Source organism: Notamacropus eugenii, chromosome 2, assembly GCF_028372415.1.
Source record: "Notamacropus eugenii isolate mMacEug1 chromosome 2, mMacEug1.pri_v2, whole genome shotgun sequence".
NCBI classification, from domain to species: domain Eukaryota; kingdom Metazoa; phylum Chordata; class Mammalia; order Diprotodontia; family Macropodidae; genus Notamacropus; species Notamacropus eugenii.
This window is the reverse complement of record NC_092873.1, coordinates 464,757,444-464,782,860: the sequence shown is the minus strand read 5'-3', so window position 1 is coordinate 464,782,860 and position 25,417 is coordinate 464,757,444. Positions and strand designations below refer to the sequence as shown.

Here is a 25,417-nt window from a genome sequence, read left to right as displayed (position 1 = left end):
TTTGTCTCTTACCTCATGTGCTATTAAACCAGGCTTTTAGTTGTGGAATATATTTACAACATAACATTTTTGTATTCTCTTAGCTCAGGATTTCAAAGGCCTAGGATTACAAGCAATTAATTGTGATTGGAAAGGCATTTATTAAGGGGCATGTGTAAGTGGTGCTATGCTATAGGCAATATAAAATTAATTAAACTGCTATAGTCCATTCTTTTGAGGAGTTTTGAGTTCAAAGAACACTGAAGCATATTGATGGTAGGACTCATAACAAGAAATACCAGTTATTTTTATTGCTGGGTTTTAAAGAAATTTTGACAGCTAATGTTAATGCCTCCAACTAGGAAAGGGGATAAAGATAGAAGAATCCAAGCAAATATTTGTATATACAATCATTATAAATCATTGTATCTTTTAGGCAGCTGGCTGGCACAGTAGCTAGAGTGACCAACCTGGAGTCAGGAAGACCTGAGTTCAAGAAATATGTTCTTAGACTCTTGGCTTTGTGATGTTGGGCAAATCCCTTAAAAAAATATCTCTTTGCCTAAGTTTCTTCATCTGTAAACTGAGAATAATAAGACTTACCTCCTAAGGTTGTGAGAGGATTAAATGAGCTATTTGCAAAGCTATTAGTCCAGTGCTTGGCACATCATAGGCTCAATAAATGTTTGTTTCCTTCCCTTTTTCCTACCCCATCCCCACTTAAGAAATTTTTGGAGAGCTTGTTATGTGAATTTTTCAGGTCTCAGTCCATTACCAATACTTCATTGTGAATTATATCATATCATATTCCACCCTCATAGTCTCTGGCTTGTTCAGGCTCTCATCATGTTTTACTTTAATTATTATAATTATCTGATTGTTATTCCTTCCAGTCTTTTGCCTGTCCAATTTATTCTCGAAACATTTGCCAAATTGATAATCCTAAAATACAAATCTGATCACTTTGTTTCCCTACTAAAAATTCTTCACTTGTTCCTAATTTCTTTTAGAGTAAAATAAAAAATCCTCAACCTGACATATAAAACCTTCAACCAGATGGCTCCAGTCTACTTTTCCAGATTTATTTTATATAATTCCCTTCATGTATTATCTGTTCCAGTAAAACTGGCCAGCTAGCTATTTCTTAGTATAGTCTTTCATCCACTACTATGTCTTTGCGTGGCTTACATGTTTCAAGTAAGCTGCCTCCTACCTCCACATTTTAGAATCCTAGAGCTTTCCTCACAGCAAAACCAAGTCTTTCTTCATCTTCCTAGTTATTAATATTCTTGAAATTATTTGTATCACTTGTACATAATTTATATTATTTCTCTGAAAGTGCTTTAATTCTTCTCAAACCTGCTGGTAGAATGTAAGAAACTATTTTGTTTTTGCCTTTGTGTTCTAAGCAGCTACTATTTGGGGTTGAATGGAATTGAACTGAAAAATTATCTTGTGATTTTAAGTATTCTCTGTTGTTTAACCAAATTTTTTTTTCCCTTTCCTCAGCCTGCACCTGCATGGACTACATTTAGAGTTGGCCTATATTGTGGAATATTCATCGTGTTGAATGTTGCCCTTGTGCTCACAGGTAGGTATCTTCTGTCTTGAACAGAATTGCTTTTGGTTGAATCTGAAGCTTTGAATATGTGAGTATAGAAAGATATGTTATATATGTGTGTACACACACACACAGTCTGTATATATTTATCCCTCTGCTAAGACAAAATCAGCAGAAAGAGACTTTGACTATTCAGTTTGTAATTGTGTTTATTAGCTAAAGACACTTTGGTATACTTGCTTCTTTAGAAGATAACTAGTTAAATGCTCTTTGTTTCCTTTATAATTCTGTAGGTTATATAGTAATGTCTCTCTTATCCAAAGTTTAGTTATTAACAGCTTCAACTCTCTAAAGTATAGCAAAGTAGTTAATCTTTACAGTATCTTTTCCTCAGTGGTACAGTGGAACATGTGGAGAAATTTGCAATTAGAAGTACTTGGGCTTCAGTCAGTTTACTGCTTGTGTGACCCTGGGCAAGTCACAAACTCCCTGGGCCTCATTTTTCTCATCTGTGAAGAGAAGCTCTGGAGCTGTGTGTGCTCTGTAGTCCTGGCTCCTCTGAATCTATGATCCTGTTATCCTGAAATTAAAATGAAACAGTTATTAAGCATGTACTATGGGAAGATTACTGTGATGTGTGCTAATAGAGGTTTTTAAAAATGTAGGTAAGATACCATCCCTACTGTTAAGGAATTTATAGTATGAGGAGGGAATGTTTTACTAAAGTGCACATTGATACATAAATTCATTGGAGATATACAAAACAAAGTGTTACATGAGGTTTCAGAAGGAAGGTTCTTACTAATAGGAAATCAGGGAAGACATTGTGGCCTTTGAGTTTGGCTTTAAAGGATGGCTAGGCATTTAAATAGCTGAAGTGGTTGAGAAAGGACTCTCTTGGCATAGAGTACAGCATTAGCAGAGAGACAAAAAAGTACAATGTTTTGTTTAGGAACAGAAAATTTGGGAACAAATATCACATTAGGAGAGAAAAGTAAGATGTGGCAAGATTATAAAAAGTCTTGAATGTCAGGCAGAAAATATTAAACTTCAGAGGTCAGAGAGAAGCACTGAAGATCTTTGAGCAGATGAGTGACATGTTAGAATTGATTAGTCTAGCAATGTGAACAGTGGATTGTAGAATGGAGAAAAGAGTGATGAGAAGACCTATTTAGAATCTATTGCAGAATTCCAGGAGGGTGAGTTACGAGAGTTTCTTAGTAGTAAGGGTCTCATGGCAGTGACGGTTGGAATAGAGAACAGGCACATGTGGAAGATGCTACAGTAATACGCTGGTGGGATTTACTGATTAGATATGAGAAGCAAAGGGATATATTAAAGATATCAAGGTTTTGAACATGGGAGACTAAATGAGACTAGAAAGAATGAAATCAGAAGAAACAAAAATTTGCCTTTTTTAGAATGGTAGGGGTAGAGACAGATAAGGAGTTTGGTTTGAGATCTGTTGAGTTTCAAATACCATTGGAGCACAGAGGGATAGTTGGAAATGTGGGTATAGAGATTAGAGAATGTCATACATAGAAGGTTGTGTCAGCTTCGTTGTGGAAGTGATGGGATTGAATGCTATTTTCACAGGAGTCAATGTAGAAAAGAGAAAAAGTTCAAAGTTAGAACCTTAGGGAACGTACATTTTAAGGGTTTGGGAAAAGGATAAAGTGCCAGTGAAAAAAATGTTCAGAGTGGAAGGAGAAGAGAAATAGTGGAATATATTCCTTTGAATTCAAGGGAAGAGAAAATTCCTACTAGGGACCTGGAATATACTTTTGTCGTAATTTGACTCAGCCAGCTGAAGATTTAAAAAATAAAAATATTTTATAAACCATTTGGGATATAGTATGGCATAGTGGCAATAAAGATAGAACCCCGGACATAAACCCTGATTCAGCTACTTCCTAGTTCAAAAACACTTTGGTTTCAGTTTCCTCATCTATAAAAATGAAAGGGCTAGAATAAAGATGTTCAGTGCTAGACTGAAGAACCTTAGATATCATCTAGTTTAATCCTTGCATTTAATAGGTGTGGTAGGTTATGTGCTCAGGTATGTTGTGTACCTCTTGCAAGATTTCACAGGTAGAAAATAGTAGAGCTGAAATGTAGTAATCACACTTAAGGTAAAAAAGGTTTCAGTGGAAATTGAAAAGAAGAAACAGCTTTAAAAAAAAGTTATATCTTACATCACTAATCATTAAAATGACTATTCCTTTAGGTGCATTTAAGCTTGATGATGATAAGATGATATGGCCCCTAGTGAGAATCTATCGAGGTGGCTTTCTCCTAATTGAGTTCCTTTTTCTGTTGGGCATCAACACCTATGGTTGGAGGCAAGCAGGAGTGAATCATGTGCTCATATTTGAACTCAATCCCCGCAACAATTTATCTCATCAGCATCTCTTTGAGGTAATTAGAACAAAACATAGTTGTATACTTTTAACACAGTTTAGATATGTTAAATATTTTCTTGACTGTTATTTGAATCTGTTGTCAAAAGTACTATCATTTTATCCTTGTGACAAAAGGCATTTTAGAGAAACATGAATAATAGGGATATAATCAGTTTTGCCCTCCTCTCCTCTCCTTCACTAGATTGCTGGATTCCTTGGGATATTGTGGTGCTTGAGCCTGCTGGCATGCTTATTTGCTCCAATCAGCGCTATTCCCATACAAGTTTACCCTCTTGCACTATATGGATTTATGGTTCTCTTTCTTATCAACCCCACCAAAACTTTCTACTACAAGTCCCGGTTTTGGCTGCTTAAACTCTTGGTAAGTCTGAAAAAAACAGGTGCTGAATTTTAAGCACGATCATAAATATAATTTGAAGCCAAAAGTGCTTCATAAACATGACCTTAAAATGTGGTTTATACACAATTTTATTTAGTTATCCCTTTCCATCAATTAGTCAATAAATAGATGTGGGTGTGGCTACACATATGTACATACATGTGTCTCTGTGTGTGTGTGTGTATGTCTGTGTATTTAAATAATTTTGCAGTGAGAGTTTGATCATCAATGAGGAACTGGTTGCTGAAGTCATAATGATGAGAACTTTTGAGAAACATAAACCAGTCCATATAAGAATTTGTGATAGAGGAAAGCTGAGAAATAGTTTGAAATGCACCCTAGAGTTTTAAAACTCAGATTTCATAGCATTTAGAGAAATATAGATCACAACCCATGGACTAAAATTCTACAAGGTTTGGTAGTTCAGATGGGAATCTCTGAAGACTGAGCAGGAAATTTTGAAGACACAAAGGAAAAAAATCTGATATAGAAGAAAATGGAGTGTTGTCTAAATATTTTCTCCCTGACACTGCCACCAATCTAATGTAGACTCTTATCACCTCATGCTTAGACTGTCTCAATAGCCTCCTGGTGGGTCTGCTTGTCTCATATCCCTCTGCATTTCAGTCTACCCTCCATTCAGCTGCCAAAGTGATTTTCTAAGCACAGGTTCAACCGTGATACCCCACTGCCACCCCCAACTAAGTAAACTCCAGCGACTCCCTATCACTTCCAAGATTCAATACAAAATGCTCTGTTTGGCATTCAAAGTCCCTCATAATGTTCTCTACCCCTGCCCTCAAACACTTTCCCAGTCTTCTTTTATCTCTAAGCATTTTCTCTGGCTGTTCCCCATACTTGGAATGCTATCCCTACTCATCTCCATCTCCTCACTTCTCTGGCTTCCTTCAAGGCCTCTCTGAAATTCTTCCTTCTGCAGTAAGTCTTTCCCAACTCTCTCTTAATTCTAATGTCTTCCTTCTATTAATTATTTGCTATTCATCCTGTATATAGCTTTCTTTGTATATATCTGTTTGCTTGTTTTTCACATTAGATTGTGAGCTTCTTTAGGCCTGGGACTGTCTTTTTTACGTCTTCTACCCCAACTTAGCACAGTGCTATAACAGTAAGCACCCCAGCATACACAGGGGGGCCTGCTATCACAAATTCTTATATCTGCATTCATAAAAGGAAAGCAGCTTTCAAGGGGTTAACAATCACTTTAATCAAGCACATTCCTTTAACCAAGTACATATGTCATTCACTTAGTTCAGGGAATCAGCACCCTGAATTTAAAAGAAAATACAGAGAAATCAAAAGATCAGCACACATCTGCCTGAATTCAACAATTGGACCCCAACTGTCTGACCATAGTTATCAAAGCTGGGAAGGGGGTGGGATGGTTCCTTAGTTTCTTCGCAGAGTTCTCATCTGGCACTCAAATCTCCTTACCAAAAACTAAGTGCCAAAGTAGAACCTCACCCTGAGAGTATCTATACCTTTTTTAGAGCCATAGGGCATCCCAACCCTTAAAAACCAGTGCCTCATTAACAAAAGCTGTGGGTGTTACTACAAATCTTCCCTAATCAAACTCCCATTAATGGAGAAGATCTTTAATCACATTAACAATACATATACATATACTGTTTCTAGTTAAAGAAACTCGTTTCTATACTTTACTCCTAGTAAAGACTCTTGATTGATAAAGGCAAGATTCAATCTGAGGCACTTGATTATACTAAAAAACAGTAAAAGATCCTATTTTGCTTGCTATCACAAGTGCCTGGCATGTAGTAGGTGATTAATAAATGCTTATTGATTGACTTGACTAACTGCAATAAAAAAATAGGAATTTCATTGATCAACTTATTTTTTTAAAAGGCATGTATAAAAGATGAAGCAATGGCAGGTAACAAAGGATAAATATAAAAATATAACGTGGGCATTTAGGGGGATAGTAGATAGAGTGCTGGGCCTGGAGTCAAGAAGACTCATTTTGCTGAGTTCAAATCTGGCCTCATATGCTTTACTGGCTCTGTGACCCTGGGCAAAATCCTATTTGCCTCAGTTTTCTCACCTGTAAAACTGTAAGGAGGAAATGGCACAACCCTCGAGCATTTGTACCAAGAAAATCCCATCCAAGGTAACAAAGAGTCAGACGCTGCTGAAAAACAACTGTACAAAAAATAGTACTGTCCTCTAATAGCGTTAGAACAGTACTATTCAAATTACTCTGTAGATTTAGTGCTATACCAACTAAATTACCAAAGACGTACCACTTTAAATTAGGCAAGAATATCAATGTATTTAGCATCAAAGTAGGGGTTGGAAGGCATGTTTCTATGGGATCTCAAGCTATAACATTGACAGTAATGAGCAGTTATCTGATAAAAACTAGTAAAACAGACCTGTGGAATAGATTAGCTAAGCAAACCCAGAAACAAATACACATAGCAATCTAGTTTACAGTAAATCCATGAACACGGATTGCTGAGATAGAGACTTTTTATTCAACAAGAACTGGTGAGAAAACTGGAAAACAAGTTCATGAAAAATAAATTTAGATTAACATCTTATACCATTGGTATTAAATTCAAAAAGAAATGAGGACCACTAAACCATACATAAGGATCTCTGTGGGCTTGACTTAGAAAATTACATAGTAACATCTATAATGTATTATTTTTATTTATTTTATTAAATATTCCAATTGTATTTTAATCCAATTCAGGCTGCACTTAGGAGTGTAGTAGGTTGCTTGGAATTCATAGGCCTCATCTTTGACACCTCTTACTTATACCATTAACACATTAAATGCCAAATGGCTGTACTATCCAGATATCTTTTTGTATCAGTCACACCATAAAAAAGAATCTTGTTTACATAATTTAATGAAATTTAATATTATTTTCCAATTTATGCTTTAATAATAATATAATGTAATGATGCTTTCTATAAAATTTTATTTTTCATTTTTTTATATAAAATTGTAGCTATAAATAAAAAAAGTTGAGATGAGGGATAAATCTTTACATTAAATGTCTTTGGTAATAGGCTGGTGACAAAAATCTATAAGGAATTGACAAATATAATAAAATAAAGAGCTGCCCCTTGATAGACATATAGTGAAAGGATTCGGTTTTCAAAAGAAGAAATATAAACTATTATATCCACATGAAAGAAGTTCAGTATCAAGAATGATGAGAATTTGGAACTCGAAATAAAAAAAAGAATGAGAAAAATTCAAATTCAAATAATCCTGAGCTAGCACCTCATATGTGTTGAACTATCAAAAATGTCAAAAGAGGGAACATTTATTGTTCAGAGTTTGTGGGAAGACAAGCGTGCTAATTTTCTGCTGGTGGACCTATGCATTGACTCAGCCATTCTGGAAAATAATTTATAATTATGCCCCCCAAAATGTTGCTAGATTGCTTTTACCCTGAGATTCCACTGCTAGACTTCATCCTCAAGGAAATTATTGACAGCATGAAAAGACCCAATATATACAGAAGTGTTCATTAACAGCATTACTTGTGTTGATTAAAATATCAGAAAAATGTCTGAAAAGTTAAAAATGTGTAATCAACAATTGGGGCATAGATGAATAGGGCATACTAATGAATGGGGCTTGGTAAATGAATGTAGCGAAATATTTCTTTAAGGAAATTACAAGTATGAAGAATTCAGAGTGAGAAGCAAAAATATCTCTGGTCATTATTAACACTATGTTATTTAAATACATCCTTTTCTGTTAACATACAGTTGAACTCTTTAAAGGAAGTTCTTTGTAGGAGGTTTGGGTGTTTCTTGGGAAATGTCTCTGTCTGAAAAAAATGTGTCTTTTTTTCCTTTATTTATTTTTAAAGAGTAACATTAAGTGGGGCAGCTAGGTAGCACAGCAGATAGAGCACAGGCCCCAGAATCAGGAAGACCTGAATTCAGATCAGGCCTCAGACACTTACTAGCTGTGTGCCCCTGGGCAAGACACTTAACACTGATTGCCTTCTTTCTGATTCCCTCCCACTCCTGTCTCCCCAAAAAAAGGAGTGGCATCAAGCTTGGAGGACTGCTGAGAACAAAGAGAGTTTTAGAGATTTTTTTCAGGGTGGGGATAGCTGTATTAGGGAAAAGAGGAGGGTCCAGAGGTAGGGTAGGAATGTTATTTAGAGTGAATGGCATGAAGAGGATTGACAGTGGAGAAAACAAGGAAGAACCATTTAACTCATGTTTGGCATTTTTTCATTTTATTTTTTCCTGCCAAGGAAAATTATCCTTCAACTTAAAAGTGTAAAAAAAATAAGGGATTATAGGGGGTTGAAACCCAAGTAAATGGGGAAATAGAGAATGCTTAGATGTGCTTGATGAGTTCAAATTACCAGGTCCAGATGATGCACATACCACTGTCTTTACAGAACTGGAAGATGTGATGATTGAGTCGCTGTCATCCTCAGGAAAATGGGAAATTTGCTATAGGACTAGAAAAAAAGGGAAAAGAATAGAGTCTGCAAACTGTAGGCCAACGAAGTTGACTTAAATTCCTGGCAGAGTTATAGAATTTCTTTTTCAAGTAATGTCTGATAAATATCTTTGAAAGGAAGATCACAAGGAAGTAACATAGCTTCATCCAAGATAAGTCATACCAGACTGAGCAGTAGTAACAGGACTAATAGATTGGTGCTTTTATCTAGATTTTAGCTAAGCATATGACCAAGTTTTTCTTGTTATTGTTGTGTACAGGATCCGAAAGAGATGGGTTAAACAGTAGTGCATACAATTAGATGGCTTCAGAATTGGTTGAATGACTGGACTTAAAGACTAATCAGTTGGTTCAGTGCCAACATGGAAGGAGACTTTTCGGTGTCCTAGGGTCTATGCTTGCCCCTCTGCTATTTGGTATAGTCATCAGTGACTTCAGTAAAGGCATAGATTGAAAGCTTATCAGATTTGCAGTTAAAAAGAATCTATACCAGATAGCTAATCTGTTGGGTAGGAAAGTCAGGACCCTAAAAATTCTTAGTGGCCTAGAAAATTGAGACTCAGATGAGATGAAATTTAATACTGACAGTCATTAAAAAGTCAGCGTCAAATACAGAATGATGAGACTGGACAGCAGTTTTTCTGAAAAAAACATCTAAGGCTTTTTAGTGAACTGTAAGCTTGGCATGAGTCAACAAAAGCTGATATAATCCCAGGCTACTTTATGAGAGTCATAGTATTCAGGACTAAGTTGATAATGAACCTGTATTCTGCCCTGGTTAAACCTCATCTGGCACACTGTGTCTATGCACTGCATTCTGGGGAAAACATTGAGAGTTGGAGAAAATCCAGAGCAGAGTAAACAGGATTGTGAACCAATATATGGGAATTGGTTGAAAAACCTGGTGATCTTTAGCCTGGAGAAAAAAGAATTGGAGACAGGGAAGCATCATCACTGTCTTCAGGTCTTAGAAGGGCTCTCAGATATAAGGGAAATTTTTTTTGCTAGTCTCCAAAGGCAGAGCAAAGTATAACAGGTGGAAATAGCAAAGAAACCACGTTTAGCTCCCATTTTGTAAGGAAAACTTCTCCCCAGTTAGAGTGATCTAAAAGTGCACTACGTTTCCCTACCCTTCCCTTCAGTCCATTAATTCATTCTGTAAGTCTTGAAGCAAAGATCAGATAACTTCCTATTTTGGATGAGTTATAGAAAGAATTCTTACTTGTTTAGTTATGGGTTTTAACAGACGGCCTCTGAGGTCCCTTCAAACTCTTGGTTACTATCATTCTGCCAACGAGTCAAGATTTCATCTCTGGCCATTCCTCCATCATTCAGTTTACAGCCTAGCCATGATTTAGCAGACAATTTTCATAAGTTTCTTATTGTAGGTGAAAGAAAAAATAACACCTAGTTGATAGACCTCTCCAAGCTTAACCAGGCTGGTCCTTGAAGAAAAGATAGAATCACAGAATCAAAAGGGCCCTCAATAGCCATCCACCCCAACCTGTACCTGAATGGACATATATGTCCATAACGTGTGACAAAAGATCATCCAGATAATTTGACCTCAGATTAATCTGCCAATCCATTAAGATGACATTTATTATCAAAATTGTAAAGCAGTATTTGAGAGAAGGAATTGTCTTCTTCCTTTCTTATATGTGGTAAGCTCTATTTAAAGAAAAAATTGTTGATATGTAAAAAAGGTGCAGACACCTGATATGTAATGAGTGCTTCATTTCTGTCTCCATTGCCTGCTACTTCTGTAGACTGGATCTTTGAATGATAGCTCAGTACAGTCACAGAAGAATGGACAAGGGTACAAATCTCTACTTTGGCTGTATTTCAAAAGTCCTAGGAACTGTAAAGTAAGATGCATGCCACATGAAAGCCCCTTTACTACATTAACTATCTCTGAAATTATTTAGCCATGACTTCTTTACAGTACTTGAGCTACAGTACTCAGCAATTCTTATCTTTCCTTGTTAGTATCTTGATTATCTAAAAACATTTCCTCAGACTTCATAATCCATTAATCCATTCTGTAAACATTTGCCAGTCACCTACTAAGTGCAACACACTGTGCTGGACATTGAACAGTTACTAAGTGCAACACACTGTGCTGGAAATTGAACAATATAAAAGGATGAGCATCTCTGGTGGCAGAGTCTGATTAGATTAACGTTTGAAGGCCTTCTTGCTTGGTGTAAAACCTTCCAAACGTCTGCTCTACCAATGTAGTCTTTAAAAACCAGAATTCATCCCCTCCGTGAAGAAGTTTTGGAATATGCTTTTTAAAATAATATAGGAAAGTGAGTTGCTACTCTTTTTTTTTTTTTTTTTTTTTTTGCCTTTTGGAGATTATAGTTTCCAGGATAGAATTTAAAAGGCAATAGTTATTATACTAGAAGCTTAGATCAGTATTATTGATCATTCACTGGGAAGTGCTGAAAAGTATAATTGAGCTTGTCTATACCCAATTACGTTTTATATTTGGAATTATTTTTTGAGTTTCTCTTTGTACCACTTTTTTTCAACAAGTATTTTATTCCGTAGCAATCCAGTTAAGTTTTCACACATGCTACTTCTAATACGGCTCGACTAAGATATATCACTAAATAATATAACTGTTTTCAAGTAAACACCATTTGAGCATAAATCGTCCTATCTCTTAATTTGAAATCTGTCTAAAGTTCTTAATAAATTAGGAATTTGAAAGACTTGGGTGTTGCTATAGTTGGATCATTGCAATAAAAAGATTGCTTTATAACAGTAAGTAAACATTCCTTTTATTTATTTCCCTTTGTTGAGGAGCAAGCTGGGGTTCTTGAATGACATGGTACCTACACCACTTATTATTAGCAGAAAGATTGCCAACTCTGTATGACAATAAGCAGTGCAAATCCTCTGTGTTTAATAAATGAGTATTTATTGATGGAATGTGTTGGAAATCATGGTACCAAAGGTAATACAGTAATGAAATACTTTGCTAATATTCAATGCAGAAAGAAACAGCTAGGGTTACAGTAATAATAAAACTTAGGAATGAAATAGGTAAGTTTGCTGTAGTTGTTGAAAACTCCAGTATTGATCAACCTAATTTAATTTTTTAAAATAACATATCCTTTCCTTAGACTTAATTCTAGTGAAATTCAGCCAAGGGTTTCTCCATCTGGTTTAATGCTTCTTTTGCTATTTAACATATATCTTATTAAAGCCTTTTCCAAAAAAAACCATAAGACTAATCATATATTCTTTTCTTAGTTTGAAGTATACTTAATTCACAGACTATGTAAGTAAAGTGGTAGTCACTTATAATTGCTTATACCAATATTAATTTTGGATATATCAACCAAACATCTTAATAATCAACAAACATTTATCACATGCTTACCATTGTGCCAAACACTGTGCTAAGCCTTAGGGATACAAAGGAAAAAGCAAACTCTTTGCTTGTTCTTAAGGAATTTACATTCTAATGGTGTAGATACTTGTCTTTAAATAGATACGGATAAGATATAGGATCTAAGTAAACTTTGAGAGGAAGGTGCTAGCAGCTGTGGGGACTGGGAGGACCTCTTACAGAATGTGATATTTGAGGTATCTTGGAGGAAGCCAGAGAGTTTAAGAGACAGAGATGAGGAGGAGGAGAACACATCAGACATGTAAGTGATGTTCTCCCCAAACCAAAATTTTCATTCATGAAGAGCTGGCTAACTACACATACATACACACATATGCATACATATGTGGACTTGATTTACTTGTGGTAAGGCTATACATGTAAATACATGCATGTACAAGGCAAACAAATGCCATAAGTAAATTATGTCCATTAACTGCAAATTTTCTATCCAAAATCCGAGTTTGGAATTAATAATATTTCTTATACCCGAAACTGTTGTTTAGTAATAGAAGCATTTCTTTTTTTTTTTTTTTTTTTTTTTTTATTAATTTTTTTATTTTTTTAATGTTTAACAATCACTGCCATACAATTGCGATTTTATCCCTCCCCACCCACCCCCCACTACCTCCCTCCCTCCCCACGACTGCATACAATTCTGTATAGATTCTACATATACTTTCCTGTTGAGTATATTTTCACTATAGTCATGCTGTGTAGTCAGACTAAGATAAATGAAAGAATCCGTATAACAAATCAGAACATGATACACAAACAGATACACATACACAAACATGATCTGCTACATTATGTGAGTGACTTCCATATTTCTCTCTCTGAGTGTGGAAGGCATTTTGCCTTGAGGTCCACCATTGGGATTTTTTTTTTTTTCAGAAGTTCTTGTGTTATTACAAAAATCTAAGTCTACCAGAAAAAACTCTCACACACTGTGGTTGTTGCTGTGCATAAAGTTCTCCTGGTTCTGCTCCTTTCACTCAGCATCAGGTCATATAAGTCCTTCCAGGCCTCTCTGAAGTCTTCTTATTCATCATTTCTTATGGCACAATAGTACTCCATTACATTCATATACCATAATTTATTCAGCCATTCCCCAATTGATGGACATCCCCTTGACTTCCAGTTTTTGGCAACTACATAGAGTGCTGCTATAAATATTTTTGTACATGTGGGACCCTTTCCCATTTTTATGATCTCTTGGGGATATAGTCCTAGTAGTGATATTGCTGGGTCAAAGGGTATGCACATTTTTGTAGCCATTTGGGCATAGTTCCAAATTGCTCTCCAGAATGGTTGGATGCGCTCACAGCTCCACCAACAATGAATTAGTGTTCCAACTCTCCCACATCCTCTCCAGCATTTATCATTTTCTTGTTCTGTCATGTTTGCCAATCTTATAGGTGTGATGTGGTACCTCAGAGTTGTTTTGATTTGCATCTCTCTAACCAATAGTGATTTAGAGCATTTTTTCATATGATTATAGATAGCTTTAATTTCTTCCTCTGAAAATTGCCTGTTCATATCCTTTGACCATTTATCAATTGGGGAATGACTTGTATGATTATACATTTGGGTCAGTTCTCTATATATTCTAGAAATGAGGCCTTTATCCCCGAGCTTAGCTGTAAAAATTTTTTCCCAATTTACTACATCCCTCCGGATTTTGGTTGCATTGGGTTTGGTTGTGCAAAAACTTCTCAGTTTAATGTAATCAAAGTTATCCATTTTGCATTTCATAATGCATTCTATCTCTCCTTTAGTAAAGAATTCTTCCCTTCTCCATAGATCTGATAAATACACTATTCCTTGCTTCTCCAGTTTGTTCATGGTATCAATCTTTATACCTAAATCATGTACCCATTTGGACTTTATTCTTGTGTACGGTGTCAGGTATGGGTCTATGCCTAATTTCCGCCACACTGTTATCCAGTTTTCCCAGCAATTTTTGTCAAACAATGGGTTCTTATCCCAGAAGCTGGGGTCCTTGGGTTTATCAAACAGAAGGTTGCTATATTCCTTGCCTACTGCGTCTTGAGTGCCAAGTCTATTCCATTTGTCTACCTCTCTGTTTCTTAGCCAATACCAAGTGGTTTTGATAATTGCTGCTTTATAGTACAGTTTAAGGTCTGGTAGCGCTAGGCCACCTTCCCAAGCATTTCTTTTCATTAGTCCCTTTGATATTCTGGACCTTTTGTTTTTCCAAATGAATTTTGATATTATTTTATCCAGCTCTAGAAAGTAATTGTCTGATAGTTTAATTGGTATGGCACTAAATAAGTATATTAATTTGGGTAGAACTGTCATTTTTATTATATTAGCACGGCCTACCCATGAGCAACTAATGTTTTTCCACTTACTTAAATCTGACTTTATTTGTGCAAAAAGTGTCTTGTAATTGTGTTCATATAGTCCCTGGGTTTGTTTTGGCAGGTAGACTCCTAAGTATTTTATACTGTCTGCCCTAACTTTAAATGGGATTTCTCTTTCTATCTCTTGCTGTTGAACTTTGTTGCTAATATATAGGAATGCAGAGGATTTGTGTGGGTTTATTTTGTACCCTGCAACTTTGCCAAAGTTGTTTATTAATTCAAGTAATTTTTTACTTGAATCTCTGGGATTCTCTAGGTAAATCATCATATCATCTGCAAAGAGTGATAACTTAGTTTCTTCTTTGGCTATTCTAATTCCTTGAATATCTTTATCTTGTCTAATTGCTACAGCTAACATTTCTAGTACCATATTGAATAATAGTGGTGATAATGGACAACCTTGTTTCACCCCTGATCTTATTGGGAATACATCTAGCTTATCCCCATTGCATATAATGCTTGCTGAAGGTTTTAGATAGATACTGCTTATTATTTTATGGAAAGTTCCCTTTATTCCTACGTTCTCCAATGTTTTTAGTAGGAATGGATGTTGTATTTTGTCAAAAGCTTTTTCTGCATCTATTGAGATAATCATGTGGTTTTTGTTAGCTTTGTTGTTGATGTGGTCGATAATGCTAATAGTTTTCCTAATATTGAACCAGCCCTGTAGTCCTGGTATGAATCCTACCTGATCATAATGTATTAATCTCGTGATAAGATGCTGTATTCGTTTTGCTAAGATCTTATTTAAAATTTTTGCATCTATATTCATTAGGGAAATTGGTCTATAATTTTCTTTCTCTGTTTTGTCTCTTCCTGGTTTGGGTATCAAAACCATATTTGTATCATAGAAAGAATTTGGGAGGACTCCTTCTTCCCCAATTTTCAAGAATAGTGTATGTAGTATTGGAATTAACTGTTCTTTAAATGTTTGATAGAATTCACTTGTGAATCCATCTGGCCCTGGAGATTTTTTCCTAGGGAGTTCATTGATGGCTTGTTCAATTTCTTTTTCTGAGATGGGGTTGTTTAAGTATTCAACTTCCTCTTCTGTTAATCTGGGCAATTTGTATTTTTTAAAATATTCATCCATCTCGTTTAGATTGTCGAATTTGTGGGCATAAAGTTGGGCAAAGTAGTTTCTAATTGTTGTTTTAATTTCCTCCTCATTGGAGGTGAGTTCACCCCTTTCATTTTTAATGTTAGTAATTTGGTTTTCTTCTTTCTTTTTTTTGATCAGATTAACCAAAGGTTTATCAATTTTATTAGTTTTTTCATAAAACCAACTATTGGTTTTATTTATTAATTCAATAGTTTTCTTTATTTCAATTTTATTAATCTCTCCTTTGGTTTTCAGTATTTCTAATTTGGTATTTACTTGGGGATTTTCAATTTGTTCTTTTTCTAGCTTTTTCAACTGCAAGCCTAAGTCATTGATCTCCTCTTTCTCTATTTTATTTATGTAAGCATTCAGAGATATAAAACTTCCCCTAATAACTGCTTTTGCAGTGTCCCATAAGTTTTGGTACGTTGTCTCACTATTGTCATTCTCTTGAATGAAGTTGTTGATTGTTTCTATGATTTCTTCTTTAACCCAATCCTTCTTTAGAATTAGATTATTTAGTTTCCAATTGATTTTTGGTTTCTCTTTCCATGGCCTTTTATTACATGTAATTTTTAATGCATTATGATCTGAAAAGGATGCATTGATTATCTCTACCTTTCTGCACTGGATTGTGAGATTTTTATGTCCTAGTACATGGTCAATTTTTGTAAATGTTCCATGTACCGCTGAGAAAAAGGTATATTCCTTTCTATTCCCATTTAATTTTCTCCAAAGATCTATCATATCTACCTTATCCAGAGTTTTATTTACCTCCTTAACCTCTTTCTTGTTTATTTTAAGGTTGGATTTATCGAGTTCAGAGAGGGGGAGGTTGAGGTCCCCCACTAGTATAGTTTTGCTATCAATTTCTTCCTTCAACTCCCCCAACCTCTCCTCTAAGAATCTGGATGCTATACCACTTGGAGCATACATGTTTAGTAATGATATTGCTTCATTGTCTATGGTGCCTTTTAGTAGGATATAGTTTCCATCCTTATCCCTTTTGATTAGTTCTATTTCTGCTTTTGCTTTGTCTGAGATTAGGATTGCTACTCCTGCCTTTCTTACATGAGCTGAAGCACAATATATTCTGCTCCATCCTTTGACCTTTATCCTATGTGTATCCCCCCGTTTCAAATGTGTTTCTTGTAAGCAGCATATTGTTGGATTATGGCTTTTAATCCATTCTGCTATCCGTCTCCGTTTTATGGGAGAGTTCATCCCATTCACATTCACAGTTATGATTACAATCTGTGTATTTCCCTCCACCCTCTTTCCCACCATTTGTGCTTTTAACTCTCCCGTCTCCCTTCCCCTCCTCAATAGTATTCACTTTTCTCCCCCTCCTCCTGCAGTCTTCCCCTCCTTCTTTTAGCCCCCCTCCCTTTTACTCCCCTTTACTCTTATTGCTTCTTTCCTCCCTTTTAGCCACCCTCCCCTTTCTTCCCCCTTCCCCTCCTACTACCTATAGAGCTAGTTAGGATTATCTGCTTAAGGTTATTGTTCCCTCCTTTGAACAAATCAGATGAGAGTACCTCTCAAACAATGCTCATCTCCCTCCCCTCCTTCCCTCTACTATGGTTTTGTACTTCTTCCTGTGATATAATTTGCCATTTTCTGCTTCCCCCTTTCCACACCTCCTATTACATTCCCTTCTCATACTTAAATCATATTTTTGCCATGACATCATTTACTTTATGCCCGTTCCCTCTACATATATCCCTTTTATCATAATAGCTGCACAGTTCTCAAGATTAACAGGTATCATCTTCCCTTACAGGGAGGTAAACAGATTGCCCTAATTGAGTTGCAAGTTTTTGTTTTTGTTTTTTCCCCTCTGTTTACCTTTTTATGATTCTCTGGAGACCTGCATTTGAAGATCAAATTTTCTATTGAGTTCTGGTGTTTTGGTCAGGAAGCTCTGGAAATCCCTTATTTCGTTGAATGACTTTCTCCTTGCCTGAAATGTTATGCTGAACTTTGCTGGGTAGTTGATCCTCGGTTGGAGTCCCAACTCCTTTGCCTTACGGAATATTGGGTTCCAATTCTTTCGATCTTTTAATGTAGAAGCTGCAAGGTCCTGTGTGATCCTGACTGTGTGACCTTGATATTTAAATTGTTTCTTTCTGGCTGCTTGTAGTATTTTCTCCTTCACTTGATAGCTCTGGAATTTGGCAACTATATTTCTTGGGGTTTTGAGTTTGGGATCCCTTTCCGGTGGGGAACGGTGGATTCTTTCGATGACTATTTTGCCCTCTGAGTCTAGTACTTCTGGGCAGTTTTCCTTGATGATTTCCTGGAAGATATTGTCCAGACTCTTTTCTTCATCATGGGTTTCTGGCAGGCCAATAATTCTTAGATTTTCTCTCCTGGATCTATTTTCCAGGTCAGTTGTTTTTCCAATTAAATATTTTAGATTTTCTTCTATCTTTTCATTCTTTAGATTTTGTTTGACTGATTCTTGTTGCCTCATTGAGTCATTAGTTTCTACTTGCCCAATTCTAATCTTGATCGTATTGTTTTCTTCAGTTAGCTTTCGCATCTCCTTTTCCATCTGGCCAATTTTTCCCTTTAAGGAGCTATTTTCTCCATTTAATTTTTGTACTTCTTTTTCCATTCGACCAATTTTCCCAGTTAGGTTTTGGGTTTCCTTTTCCATCTGATCAATTTTCCCTATTAGGTTTTGAGTTTCCTTTTCCGTTTGATTAACTCTTCCTTTTAGGGAATTATTCTCTCCAGTTAATTTTTGAACTTCCTTTTCCATTTCTTCAATTTTCTTTTTCAGATTGATGTTCTCATCAGTGAATTCTTTTTTTATGGTTTTAAAATCATTGGCCAGTTTTTCTTTTATATCCTTCTTCAGACGTTCCAGGTAATCTAGTTGTGCTTGCGAGAAATTCATAGTCCCATCTGAGGTTTCAGATGGAAGTACAGTCTCAGCTCTGACCTCTTTGGTGTTTGTGTTTTGGTCCTTATCCCCATAGAAAGATTCTATGGTTTTTTCACTTTTCGTCTGCTTTTTCCGATTCATGATGTTGGCTGAGTGTTGTAGCTTTTGGTTCTTTCAGTCAGAAGATACAGATCTTTTAAGTTGAGTTGATGTTTGTCTAGGCTAAAAGCAGGCTTTTTTTTGTTGTTGTTGTTTCCCAGATCAACCCTGGGTTTAGCTTGATAGGTGTGTGGGAGGTGTGGTCTGGTGTCAGGATATCTCCTCAGCTGGCCTGAGGCAAAGGCAAGGTCCGGGGGATGGTGATCCCAGCTTCCCTATTGTCTTCCCTTTTCCCCTGGAGGGCTGGGGCACACCTAGAGGCTAATGCGTGTTCCCGCCCCTCCTGGGGCTCGTCTCCCGGGCTGCGGCTTGCTTGGGTCTCAGTGCGAATTTTTCTCTGCCCTGGGTCGTCTGTCCCTCCAGATAGCCTCCACCACGGTAGGAAGAATCCCCCTTTGCCACCTCTCCAGCCTCTGGTGTTATGAGACCACCCGCCCCCTTCTGCTGCTCCCACTGATCCAGGATCAATCTGGGGAAGAATTTTATGGTTCCCTCACGGTCATCGGGGGGGAGGGGAGAGCACTTACTGATCACTCCGGCATCCCAGCTCCTGGATGTTCAAGTAGTGACCCACTGAAGTCCCGTCTTTAGGCTGAAGATTTCAAAGGCTGTTGCGCTGATATCGTTGGCTCGGCCTGGCTTATCTCCTCAATAGAAGCATTTCTGCAATTTCTAAGATTTTGTGGTTGGGTATAAAGTGGTTTAAATGACTGGCAAAATATCTAACTTCTGTAATTTATTCATACGTTGATTCAAGTCAAGTAGTTTTTCAGACATGTAAAATGTGCTAGGCACTTTGCTACACATGGGGGATACACATTATAAGCAAAGAGAAAGCTCCCATTCTAATGGTGGGAGATAAAAAAAAGAATCAAAACCAGGTGAGGTGGAGGTGGGGAGGGTGGTTAGAAGGGCTGTACCTTGCATGGTGATGAAATCCCAGCAGCCAAAAGTAGAACCAGGAAGGTAATGGCAGGACAACAGGACTGAGCACTTCCTCAGAATGGAAGCTCTGGGGAGAATTTACCACTGGGAGAAGGGGGCCAAAGGGGCAGAGGAATTTTCTAGGACAAGAAGACCACTGAGGAGAAGACAACTTCCAGGGTGAGAAAGTAGCTAAGATATGGTGGCACAGTCTGGAGCATCAGAAGAGCTAGTGTAGGAAAGCAGAGTGGTTGACCTGGGCCCATACTCAAAATAGAGGTTCTAGGAGGAACTGAGTGAATATAAATAGCAATTGTTTCTGTTTTGGGCAAAAATCCTGAGGGTCTTCCCCTCTTAGATTATTTCTTTTTTGGAGGTTTTTTTTTCTTTTTGACTAGGTAAAAGGCTATTTTTTGCCTCATTTCTTACTTAGCCTTAATCACTGAGTGCACTTTGCCTCAGTCAGATTCAGACCTGCTAAAGACCTTAGCTTAAACAGGCCAAGGTCTCCCACTGCCTCCAGGGCCATCTCCAGTTGTCTTGATCTATAACTGGTAATTGAACCCAGATGGCTCTGGAGGAGAGAGTGAGGCTGGTGACTTTGCACAGCCCTGCCTCACTTAAATCCAATTCTCTTGCATGTCATGGCATCACCTCCTTGATGTCATGGTCCTCTTTAAGAACAATAGAGAAACAACAACAATATTTTAAGCAGGTTTACTCATAGAGGCATAAATTTTGAGCTTGAAGTTGTCTCAGAAACCAATCTTCTCATTTTCCAGATATGACTGAAGACCAGGAAAGTTAGGTTACTTGGCACAGGTCACACAAGCATCAGAGGTGAGATTTGCTCTCTACCATATGCAGAAACACAGTTATCAGGAGGAAAGCATGGTAGAAAGTGTTTGAGTGAAGGTCACTGGAAGGAATATAAATGTAATATATATGTAACATATATACATAAATATAAATGTCATTGAAATAAACTTTAGATCATCTCTATAGAAAGGAGAAAGATGAGTTTGGGAAATAGTTAACAATCCTAGCACTAAAGCATGATATACTAGTAAGTGGGGGACTTCAGTTATCCAGATATATACTGGAAGTCTGTCTTTCTGCTAAAAAGTGGAGCAGCTTATTAACTTTTTAACTTGCTTTGGTATTTATTTTATCCTTCAAAAGGGAAAGGAACCAATAAGGAGAAATTATTTTCTAGATCTGATTCTCTCCAACAGGATAGAACTGGTTACTGGGATAGAATTAAGAACCTTGGAGAGAAATTAGCATCCCATTTAGAATTTGTGATGGAGAAAGAAAGGGAATCAGAGGATAGTCTGGCAGGCAGCCAAAACTTTAGGAAAGCAGATTCCAAAGGGCTCAGGGTAAAGATAGGTACGATCTTTTGAACTGCAGTGTTTCAGGGGAAGTCAGCCCCATAGAGTCATGGAAGATATTCAAGAATAGAATTACGAAGACACAAAGGAAAATAATTTTAATGGGAAGGGAAAATGGTCAGAAGAGATTGGTGTAGAGGCTCAGAGAACTCACTAGCCAGCTTAGAATTTATTTTAATATACAGGAGATAAAAGCAAAGTCAGGTTATAGAAGATTAATCCTAGTACAATCCTGTAAAAATAATATCAGGATGAGTTGAGGCTAGTGAGAGAAGCTAAGTTCAACAAGAAAAGGGTTTGTTTCTTTTTTTTTGAGCTATATTTGGACAAAAAGGAATATTAAAGAAAAAATAGTGGGACCTTTGCTTGAGATAGGTGGCATCAAGATAACTTGCAACAAAGATAAGACAGAGCTGCTTAACTGAATTCTCAATACCTAGGCTCAAGGAGCTTCTGTTGGGAGAAACAACATGTCTTCATATAAGCATATACAAAATAAATAGTAATGTTCTAATGGGGAAGCCATGAGTAGCCAGAGGGGTGATCACAAGGGTCCTCAACACTGTGATTGTCTTTTAGGTCTTTGAAAAAGGGGCTAGACTTATTCTGTTTGGTCAGAAAGCAGTCAGTGGGAGTTACAAAGAGGTAAAGTCAAACCTGAAGGAAAGTATTCCTGACCATTAGTGCTTTCTAAAAGTAGAATTGGCTGTTTCAGGAAGTAATAAATTTCTTCTCACCTGAGATCTCTAAGCAAAGCCTGGATAAACACTTGTGAGCTATGATGTTGAGAGCATTTTGATTCAGATACAGGTTAGACTACACAGCTTCTGAAGTCCCTTCCAACTAAACTCTGATTATGTGACATATCTTAATATTTTGTATAACAATGCCCTTTTTGATCTTTTACTAATAGCTTGATAAAGTTTTACTCTGATACCTGTTAGAACATAGGAGTGACCTTAGCATCTCAAAGACTTTGCCATAAGCTCTAGGAGGTCCAATCTGGTTAGAAAGGTTCTGAGTAATAAGTCCAGTAGACTGTATCTATAAGGACTGGCCTAAGTCTATGGATAGGTTAACATATAGAGTGTTCATCACTAGATGAATACTTGGCCTTAGAAATCACGAAGACTACAACCTAAGAAGAATTGCAGTCTGTGTCAATGTAGAGCGTGTCTGCATAGTGGTGAAATCACAGATCTTTTGAAATATGAAGCGGCATATAAATATGTACATAAAGCATTTATTAAGGACTTAGCACCTGACTTCCCTTGCCCACAAGGAGCTTAATTTCTATTGGGGAAAAGAACACATAAAAGGCAGCTGGAAAGGGAATTGAGGGTCCTTGAGCAGCAGTAGGGTGTGGAAATGACCATCCAGTGATGTGGATGCCTAACTTTAGGGAAGAGAAAGGAGAGGTTCACTTCTCAAGAGTCCAACAATCCAGTAGGAAGAACTGGGGTACTGTTGAGTGAGTAGACACCATGGTATATGGAGATGACTGAGAAGTGATATGGAGGCATGCTTATGGGCAAGAGAAGGCAAAGGTTTCTCTATTAGAACCCAGCACAGCGAAGTGGTTCCTGTGGGAGGGGATTGGAATGATGGCCAGATGTAAGTTCCTTGAGGGCAAGGGATTCTTTTGGTGTTTGTCTTTTCATTCCCATCACCTTTAGCACAGTGCTTTTCACACAGTAGGTGTTTGGTAAATGTTGAGTCAATGCAGTAAGTATTAAAAAATGATGTGGTTAAAGTATATAATATAAGATGTCTAGAATGCTCTGTTCTCATTATGATATTTGTGATGCTACCTAATAATGTGTTAATTATTACCACCTCAATCAAAATCCACATAGAACTTAAAAGATTTGGGCAAAAGAAAAGACTAGAAAGACAGCTAGATTTAAGATTCTCACCAAAAGGAATTCTTAGGAAGTCTGACTGGACTGACTGGTAGAATTTCTTAGGCATGTATTACAAAATTTCAATAAAAAGAGGAAAAGTAATTTAAAAAACATTGGTACTGAGTAAGAAGAGTAAATTGTTCTTATGAGAGAATAAACTAAAATTCTGAAATCCTAGGAGTCTTCCTTTTTAAAGTACATGAACTATACACAGATCTTAGAAGCATGATATATTCCAAGTAGAATCAATAGTGTGTTTTTCCTCATGGCTTTTATAATACATTAATATTAGAGAGAAAATTAAAGATATTTTTCCTACCCCCATCTGTTCTACTCTACCAGCTCCTTTCCTTGTCTTTTCCTACCTCTTCTCCCAATTTCTTCTTTTTCTTATTATCCTCTCCTTTTCATTTGCTTCCTTTTCCTTCTTTCTTCCTTATTTTGTTCAGCTTCTTTCCCTTTTTCTCCAAGGGCCCAGTCTGCAGATATACCTTTGACTCAGTCAATATCAGCTAAGTGCAGTGTGTTCCTTGGTGCTGTAAAAGAGGATCTTTGTTCTAGACTGCTCTCACTTAATCACATGTTAATGTCCTAAGACTAAGTCAGACTCTCTTTGGCTGATTCTGTGCTCTCAACTATGTTACTCCCTTTGGATCTTTTCCTTACATTTCTCTTTGCCAGAGGTATCATAGATTTAGGGCTGGAAGGGAATTCAGAGAGCATTTGGTTTAACCCTCTCTTTTGTCAGATGGGAAAGACCCAGAGAGGCAAAATTGTGTAAGGACATACAGTGACACCTGGAATGTGAACCCAGGCCCTCCAACTCCACGTCTGCCCCTTTCTTCCTGGTACCACATTGCATAAGGATAGATTTAACCCCCTGAGTTTGGGAAGCTCTTTTTAAAAACACTGATATGAACCTATATGGGAGGGTGGGATATAATAGAATCTCTTCATTGAGGAGGTTTTTTGTAAGGAATAGATCTGAACTTAGGACAGACTGTAAGTAGTAGTTTTGAACAAAAGTTAGATACCGACACAGCTTGCTTCAGTTCAAACTCATATAGCCAAACAAACCTAGCACAATCTACAATCAGCGCCTATCATGCCAGGTTAGTTAATATTTTTGTAAACCAGCATTTTCACTGTTTTGGCTTACGGTTTTGGCTTACCATCTGGCTTTCTTAGTGTGCTTACCAGAACAGGGGCTCATGTATAGAGCAAATCTTTGTGAACATTTAGACAGAGAGCTATTGAAATTTATCAACTACAAAAAATAACAGAGCCTTTTAAACCTAATCACTCTATACCATAAGCACCCAACATTCACTCAAGATCTTTTCAAGGCAAATACTTGCCATCTCTATAGCTGACACTCAACCTCAATCATAAAAGTCAATGGAACAAATGAAGCGAAAGGGAAAAAGAAAAAGCCAGACTTGATGAGAGATGCCGATAGAGAACTAGGCAGAACAAAGCCAAGTAGAAGATTGTAAAGTATGATAGAGCTAGAAGTATGATTACTCCTAGTCTGAATGCCCTGCAGCTGAATTTTTAGAGTAAAGTAAGTAGGCCAAGTGGTTAGGAGATGAAAGTCCATTTCCTATTGTCCAAGGAAGGAATAGGTCTGCCATGCTAGGGACAAAGGTGCCTACCTCTTTCACCTCACATAAAATTGACCCAAATAACCTTTAAAACCATAGATAGGAGAGGTCACGTTTGCCACACCAAGGTACTAGAATGACACTTGTTCTACCAAAATGTCAAATGAATAGTGAATAGTTTTCCACAAAATCATGATGTCCCATAACCAGCATGTGGGGGCAGCTTTTATGAGGCAGTTTCATAGTGAATGCTAGGGATCCTCATCAGTGTAGCAATACTGACTCTTGCTGGCATCAGTGTGTGAGTAAGATTCTTCCACTCCCCTTCCCTATCTTGTCTGGGCCCAGAGGAGATTTGTTTCTGTTGGAGACAGGAAGAGATTCACTGGAATAGTCATGAGGTAGACTCCAACCAGAAGATGCCCTGCAGAGTTTCACAATGATCTTTATGATAGCATAGAATCTCATGAACATAATGGAACCCCAGAAGTTTTCCACAGCTTCCAGCCAATTGGCCTGAAGTGGAGCACAGTGGAGGACTCCACTCTAGTGAGGGGGAGGGGCCCTCTGTCTCCATTCCCTCCATTCCGTGTTGACAGTGCTTTTCTTATTTTGTTTACATTTCATGACATCCAGTCATGACAGCCCTTCCCTTCTCTGTTTCCTTCAGCTTCTCACAGACTCTCCTCACCTTTTCTTTTCTTCTCACAGCTGCCCATGTAACTCACTTTTGAGCCATACTATTGAATCGGCCAACTGTTACCAGGTATTCATGTTTGTCTGTGATTGGTTTAGCAGTTTTTATGTTAGTAGCCAAACCAATCA

The 25,417-nt window shown here is 37.2% G+C and overlaps 1 protein-coding gene and 1 long non-coding RNA gene across 2 annotated transcripts in view; one reads left to right on the top strand and one right to left on the bottom strand.

The window, feature by feature from the left end:
- XPR1 (xenotropic and polytropic retrovirus receptor 1) overlaps nt 1-25,417 on the top strand; it is a 219,367-nt gene that overhangs the window by 131,158 nt on the left and 62,792 nt on the right. The window contains exons 7-9 of the mRNA XM_072648484.1: nt 1,489-1,570; nt 3,768-3,958; nt 4,145-4,324. Of these exons, the coding sequence (XP_072504585.1) occupies nt 1,489-1,570; nt 3,768-3,958; nt 4,145-4,324 (453 nt within the window). The remainder of the gene's footprint in view (nt 1-1,488; nt 1,571-3,767; nt 3,959-4,144; nt 4,325-25,417) is intronic.
- On the bottom strand, nt 8,581-25,250 carry LOC140529674 (uncharacterized). Its single transcript, XR_011975645.1, has 4 exons — nt 24,876-25,250; nt 23,354-23,524; nt 10,045-10,267; nt 8,581-8,820 (listed from the first exon to the last, which is right to left on the bottom strand). It is a non-coding gene; the product is annotated as an uncharacterized lncRNA (long non-coding RNA).